Consider the following 7,900-nt stretch of genomic DNA (forward strand, 5'->3'; position numbering starts at 1 on the left):
TCTCTCTCTCTTACACAAATCCAGTATTTTCTTCTCTTTTTTTCTTTTTACAGTACAATACTGTGTTTCCTCTTATCCTCTTTTCAATACAGTTGCAAAAACTTCTTTTTTTTTTATCAATTCTCTTACAGAGATCCTGTATTTTCCTCTCTTTTTTTACGTGCCCTCTGCTGTTTGCATCACGATAATGTTTTCATTAAATTGATTTAAATTGTCACCAGTTTGAATCGATTTACGATAAATCGTCACATGCCTACTCTTTACTGTAAACTGTAAACATAGCAAAAACAAGAAGCCCGCAAAGACAAGAGGCCAAAAAAAAAGAATTGGAGACACTGCAACAACGAGGAGTCAGCCTTACTCACTGGGCGGGTGGGGTGGGTGGGGATGAGGGGTCGGGTGGATTCTCCCTCTCAGAAGCCCCTCCATCTTTCATAAACACTTCCCAGAGTTCTTCATGAAGTGGAGGACTTGACTGAGCCTCTGGTTAGCCACACAAACAAACATAGTGCTGCGTGAGCACAGCGGTGTGTGGACGGTTTTCTCGTAGTGGGGTCACGGTCGATCATTAACCCATTCAATCCGGGAACGTATCTACAAAATGTCTTCTAAATCTAAAACTGTTTTCTGAAGAAAAAAAACGTATGTTGCTATAATATCAGTGGTTCTCAAACTTTTTCATGTCAAGGACGCCCAATGTATTTGCCTGCGGACTCCCATCTGAAAATATTTTGTTCCAGGGAACCCCCCCTTCCCAGAAGCAAAGACATTTTCCCTTTAAAAATATATAGATTTATAGATTTGCACAAATTTTCAAGAATTTTCAAAAAATAGCAGATCTACAAGCTTGTAGCGCGGCACTCTGTGCCGTGCTATGAGCTTGTATATCTGCTATTTTTCAATAGCCCAAAGTATAAAATAATTCAATAACCCAAAGTATACATACTAGCTAAAATCTAAAATGACACAGTTGCGTTCGCGGATTGAATGGGTTAAAATCTGGTTTGGCTTGTGTTGTTGTTTTGTAATCAATTGAAGATGTGGTGCGTTAAGTTAGTAGAGCATGACTGTCAAGGTCTGGCAGGAAGTACGGTGATGCAAAAAGACCCTCTCAAGGGGCTTGTTTACACAGCAATGTGTAACTGATAGTAGACTGATACTGTACGTGCCTTACTGCATGTTGAACTGTTGTTGTCGTCGTTTTTTGTGTTTTAGTTTTTCCAAGAATCAGCTTTATTGTCACATCGCTGCTTTACAGGTGTAAAGAAGTGGGTGAAATCCGGTTTTGCGCAAGCTCCATCATTATTTAATTTTTGATTAAACTGTTTTATTTCAAACATTAACTCATTAACCGCCAGAGTAAAACATTGTCTATGGCTGCCCTTGCCAGCGATTCCGAGCATTTTCACTAACCTTTGAAAAATCATAGAATATTATTCTTCACAAGGATCCATCCACCGATTGCTTTAAAGACGTAGCCGAGTCTCGTAGAATCGGGGGGCGTGCCAAAAAGCAAAAAAGGCAACAGAAAGCAGAGAAAAAGGCATGTTTCCAAGTCCATTAGAATGGCAGTGAATGTGGCTGTTTTCTTTGCGATCACGTGATTTCCTGCTTCACTGGGAGTCAAATGGTGACTCATAGGTTAGCAAAGAGCACCATCTAGCGTAAACACTGAAAACACCAGAACACGCCAAAACACATAATTGGCAGTCAATGAGTTAAAGAACTATGTCAAAGAACAAAAAAATCAGACCAGCAGATACAGTATGTACATGAGGTTAAACATAAGGTGTGAAAGTGGTAACACATCTGCAGGTCCACATAGCAGACCTCCCGATTAACCATAAAACAACAATTTATCTTGTGACGATCAGGAGAATTGTCCTCACAATGTCTATTTCTCTAAATCTACTGTACTTGTGGCGACGTTTGGCCCTCACAAGTATAGTAATACAAGTTACACACACACACACACACACACACACACACACACACACACACACACACACACACACACACACACACACACACACACACACACACACACATTTTAATGTTGTCCTGGTGTGTGTCCTATGTAGCTGTACAAGAACCTGTGGTCCACGGTGATGCAGGGCAACAAGGTGCTGGAGCGTCCATCTTGGTGGAAGGACTTCTGCTTCGACAAGCCTGTGGTCGGATCCCTCCAGGCCAAACTGTAGAATCCTCAACCCTGAGGTATACCCGGAACTCTGTACGCCAAACTGTAGAACCCAAAACCCGGGGGGGTCCGCACCCTGTACTGTTCAGTCAGGAATCACCTGAACATCTCCTAACTAGAGGATCATAACCCAGTAGCTATGAAGGGAAACGTTGATGGAATAGATGAGGGAGATTGAGCCTAATTTGAAACAGTGGTTCTCAACCGGTTTGAAAGCTATAAATCCAGGACTTATTTTAATGAATAAAATGTTATTTTAACCAATCTAACCAGTTGCATACGTTATTTCCTAGGGATGCATCAATATGTCGTCCGTACATCGGTATCTACCGATATTTGCCTTGTTATACTGCCATCTGCATATACTGGTTGACAATGTCAATAAATAAAGTTATTTCAAGCAGACAGTGCACCGGATTGGACACTAGGGGCCCTATCTTGCGTGCCGCTTTTCCCCTTATGCCTAAACGTTTTAGCCATTTTTTACTATTTTGAAAAACGTTTTAAAATAGTGAAAATAGCTGATCTACATTTACATGTAGTGAGCTTGTAGTTTGGCTATTTGAACTATTTAAAATTGTTTTTCAAAATAGTAAAAAATGCCTAAAAACTTAAGGCATAAGGGGTAAGGCACGGTAGGGCCCATTATGTGCTGCCATCTTCATTGTAGTTCGGACATTGTTGCAATTACCTCTCTCCGTCAGGAAAGGGAGACAACGGACATGCAACTTATGGAATGTAGATTTCTTTCTTTTCTTTGTCAAAATAATTGATTAGAGAAGTTAATTACACTGACTCCATGACACGTTTGAACATCCTAGGCTGAGCCATCATCCCTCAGTGCTTTGGTCTTTCTTAGGAATGGATTGTAGCTTTTTAACATAATATTCTCTGCTGTTTGTCCATGACCCTGTCACAACATGTATCAACCTCATGCACGAACCTCTGGGTAGAATCCACACTAATCCAACACACTTAACACATTCGGTGCCAGAATTTTATAATAACAAATTACGTTCCGTGCCAGAAATCTCACCGTTGAGCTGTGCGGCGCTGTTTAAGCTGTAGACTCCACGACGAGCAATCCATGTGAAACAAGGCATGCGTGCATTTTGCACGATGGTCCTTGCTAACGCCTGAAGCGATAGCATCTTTCACGCGGGTCACAATGGCGCAGCGATCGCGCATACAAAATGAGTCGTTCTCCCCAGCGTAAAAAAGTTTCGGAGTTATAGGGGTTTTAGAGAAGGAGATAGAACGGAATCGGATGGGGAGCCATGTGTTTTGGCACGGTGATCTATAAGGCCCTTCCTTCTCAGAATCACCGTGGGTGATTCCAGAGCTGCTCCAGCCCCTCCCTTGTGGAAAAAAACTAAAAAACAAAAAAAGACTGAAAACACGGTTCAGACCGTGTTCGGCACCGAAGCGCTACTCTGTGCAAACGCGGTTCAGTCCGTGTTTGGCACCCGATGTGTTAACTGTGACAGGCCGGCGTTTAAAATGCTAAAAGCCAGGCACATAAAAACATGCTTTTATTATTCACGTCTCTGTGATTCCTAATTTAACCCTGACCTGGAAAGCCTATACGTTGTTATGCCTTTCAAAGCATCTGTGTCGTTTTAGTGATACTATACAGTATATCGTCACTGTCGGGTAGAAACCTCATATCCCCAAGTTTCACATTTGTATGTTTATTCATAAATTAAAGCTCTACTTCATCACACAAGAGTGTCGCACAAAAGTAGTGAAAATAGCAGAAGAACTTGCTTGTAGATCGGCTATTTTCTAAATTGTTTTTAAAATAATAATATAAAAAGGAACGGTTTTGGACAAGGTTTCCACCCGACAACAACGATATATAGCAACATAATTTAAAAATTATTAATAATCTGAATCAAAAATTGGGAAAAAAAATCCAAAAACTTTAGAAGGTGTTTTTAGAATCGACCACGGGTCTGAATGGTTTTAATAAAAAAACAACTATCAACCATGTGTGAGGGGCGTTTTTCTAGGAATAGGCGTCCAAGCCGTCGCTGACGGCGCCACCTGCCACCTCCCGTATGGAGGAGAAACGCCTCCACGTCGGTCCCTCTCTCCAAAACTGTGCGTTACGCCTGGGTTACAAATAGAGTACAGTTCACCACATTCCCATGTCAAGTTTGATTCATCACAATCTTTTGCATAGAAACGTTGTGTACTCTGGCTTTTGTGGCTTTTATACAGTGCACGAGTCCCTTGATGATGACTGACTGTACTTTGTTTTGGGTCCCCACCCACTGGTTGAGAAACGCCGGTCTAATGGCTGCAACCCTGACAGCTATTCTAAATCAGTGCTTCTCGATCCTTTTCATGCCAAGGACAGCCAAATTAATGTAATTAAATGTATTTGACCGCGAACCCCCATCTGATATTTTGCACCAGGGACGCATTTTTCACAAGATTCAAGCTCACAACGCATGCATCGCGACGTGTTGTGAGCGCGTTGGTCTACTATTTTCATAAGGCTGATATTATGGTATATAGGTATATATTATAGAGTTAAAGGGATAGTCCACCCAATGGAGACTTTTTCATGGGGTATTTCTAAGCCAATAATTTGATGACCAGCGGACCGGTAGGCAGGTATTCCGGTAGGAGACACGAAGGCTCTTTGTGTCTCCTACCGGAACCGCTGCCGGTCATCAAATTATTGGCTTAGGAATGCAACAAAAAAAAAGAAAAATCCATGAATTCAAGTCTCCATGGGGAGACTAATCGATAGAAAAAAAGTCATTTTGGGGGTGAACTATCCCTTTTAAAGTGGCTAAACTGATGTTCATACAATACTAACTCATTTTGCTCTGGACCCCCTAGAACCCCCCCAAGGACCCCTGGAGCCCACTTTGAGAACCACTGTTCAGGGAACCAGTTAAGCGATTCAGATTGTACTTTTGAGTTGATTAATAAGCTGTTTCATATCTGTGATATTGTAATCTGATGGACAAAATAATTTGGCATACAATTTGAATACAGTATGTATATATATTGAACTGTGTACTTTTGATTGTATTTTAATGTTAATTAATGAGCTGTTTCATGCCTGTGATATTGTAATCTGATGCATAATAACTTGATAATGTACATATACTTATGTATTTTACAATATACTATACAATGCTGTGGAAATATTAACAGAATAAATGTCTTCGCCTAATAGATTTTCATTTATTTTATTTACATAAACAATTAGGTCAGATATATTCTTCATTCAAATCACTAGGGTGATGCTGGTTGGGAACACATCCCCCTTTGGTTATGCAAACCTGTTGCAGCTGTTTTATTAGTAGAGTACTTAGTGCAGTCCATTATCATAGTACTTGGAGGCCTGTCTATGATGTCAGGACTATGACATCAGCAATCTCCATATATGGCCATAAAAGGGACAGACAGATGCAGAGATTTGTGGATTTATAGATCAGCTGACAACCACTGGTCTGACTGACTTCACACTCGACACTGCACTCTCTCAGGACCTCAGCGACACACACTATGTTTGAAGTTGGTCGGTCGGACGGTTCTTTAGATACAGTATGGGAGACACAGACAGACAGACAGACAGACAGACAGAGATTCTGTGCATTTACAGATATCATCAATATAAAACATTTGCAATACACGTTACCAATATTGTTCAAATTCTTTATCATTTTAATGTCGGATTTGACATTTTATGTCTGTGGATGTCCCGATATCAAACCAAATTCACATCATACAAAAAAACTATTTTTAATTATTATGAAACATTAAATCCTCGGGGATTTGTAACTCAGTTAAATACAGTGAACCACTATTTGTGCTACAGCATCAGCTGTATTGCACAAGCCTTCGTAACTATATTGTCTTTCAGGGTATTGTACATGAGTTTGTTACAAACTCTCATTTGTATGACATTAACAGCCAGAGTGTGTGGTTGTTGAGGTACTGTACAGAAATCATTTGGGGCATCGTGTCAAAGTTCTCAAATGAACCTGGTCCTCTTGGAGAGGAAACCAGAGGTCCATCCATCTATGGAGTTTGAAGTTTATCAACTGGCACACACACACACACACACACACACGCACACACGCACACATGCACACGTACAGTACAATTCCACACTTAGAGAGACCTAGAAACTCTTGACCCAGTTTTGTGTGTTGTGTGTGTGCTGGTGTCATGGTGAGTTTGTCTGGTCTGGAGAGGAAACGGTCATTATTCAACAGCTGTGTGTGTGTGTGTGTGTGTGTGTGTGTGTGTGTGTGTGTGTGTGTGTGTGAGGTGTACACAGTACAACCTTTGTACCAGTGCTGACCGTATATCAGGAAATTATTACCGTACCAAATCATTATGAGTGGAAATCATTACTGTGTGTTTGTCTCCACTATACTTAGGGCTAATTTATGAGACGATATGTCATGATGACGAGGAAAAAATGTTATTTTCTAGTTTAAAATACATCACTTTTGTCATACATCATTTTTACAAACTGTAGTGCAGATGCAGCCTTTAGTGGGTCTCACGTTTCAGCCGACCGCCACAAGGCACATTGTATAACACCATAACCTAATTGTGACATAATCATAAAAGATTGTTACTTCACTTGATCCACATTGTGGTTCCTGTGTCCAGAATATAATACTGTAGTGTAGTGGTTAAAGGAATTGCTTCAGCCCCAACACAAAAAAACGTTATATTTTGGGGGTGAAGTGTCCCTTTTGTCTCCAATTAAAGACAAAATAAAGTAACCGAACCTGAAGACCCATACTTCTGTACCCACATGTAGCATACTCCACACATAATAGACCAACAGGAGCGTGTGGAGGAGTGACTTACTTTGATGGACGGACCACAGTTAACCCCCCCCCTCTCTCCTCTCCCTCTCCCTCCCTCTCCCCCCCCCACACACACACAGCTGGAACCCAGAGTTCAATGCTCCATCTATCTTCTTGGCTGGCCTCCATGTTGTTTTGTAATCGTCCACTCCTCCCTTCTCCTCTCTCTGCTGCTCCAGCGAAATAGGCTTCATTTACAGTCTGTAGAGTCTATGGGCGTAACGCTGTCCATATTTTTAACAGTATGATTTGAACCCACAACCTCCGCGGGGGTTGGCAGGCACTATACCACTGTGAGTGCCACCTGAGCGCCCGTTGGGACAGTTTTAGCCAGTTAAACCATCTTACTCTTAATAAAACGGACCTGAGTTACAACTGTACTCCCCCCCCCCCCCCCCCATCTACACCAAATATATGTGTCAAAAGTAGCCGATCTACAAGCTCACAATGCGTCGCGTTGCCGCCATGTGCTCTGAGCTTGTAGATCTGCAATTGCCGGGGTTCCCTGTGGTTGACTGTGACAGTTCTTTTTAATGGTATGATGTTTTGTTGAGGGTTTTTTTCAGACCTTTTTGAATCTCATGCCGTGACAAATGACAACAAAATGAAAACACTAAAACGAATACAAACTAAACCTTTTCAAAACAAAGCGTATAAACTAAACTAGCAGACCCACTTTAAAACTAATCAGAACAAAATTGAAACTGAAAACAGAAAGTCAAAATGAAATAAAAAAAATGCTCTGCCTGACCCACACTCTGCCTGACCTCTGCTATCTGCAATCAAACCACACGCACACGCACACACACACACACACGCACACACACACACACACACACACACACACACA

General features: G+C 41.4%; 1 protein-coding gene across 6 annotated transcripts in view; it reads left to right on the forward strand.

The window, feature by feature from the left end:
* acox3 (acyl-CoA oxidase 3, pristanoyl) overlaps positions 1 to 5,384 on the forward strand; it is a 59,832-nt gene extending 54,448 nt beyond the window's left edge. For 4 of the 6 annotated variants that reach the window (XM_084043757.1, XM_084043756.1, XM_084043759.1 and 1 more), the window contains exon 19: positions 2,082 to 5,384. In XM_084043757.1, the coding sequence (XP_083899883.1) occupies positions 2,082 to 2,201 (120 nt within the window). In that variant the 3' untranslated portion in view covers positions 2,202 to 5,384. The remainder of the gene's footprint in view (positions 1 to 2,081) is intronic. The other 2 variants (XR_014599725.1, XR_014599726.1) reach the window with 2 other exon arrangements.
* Positions 5,385 to 7,900: the final 2,516 nt, after the last annotated feature.

Source organism: Gymnoscopelus microlampas, assembly GCF_963454915.1.
Source record: "Gymnoscopelus microlampas genome assembly, chromosome: 19".
Lineage (NCBI taxonomy): Eukaryota > Metazoa > Chordata > Actinopteri > Myctophiformes > Myctophidae > Gymnoscopelus > Gymnoscopelus microlampas.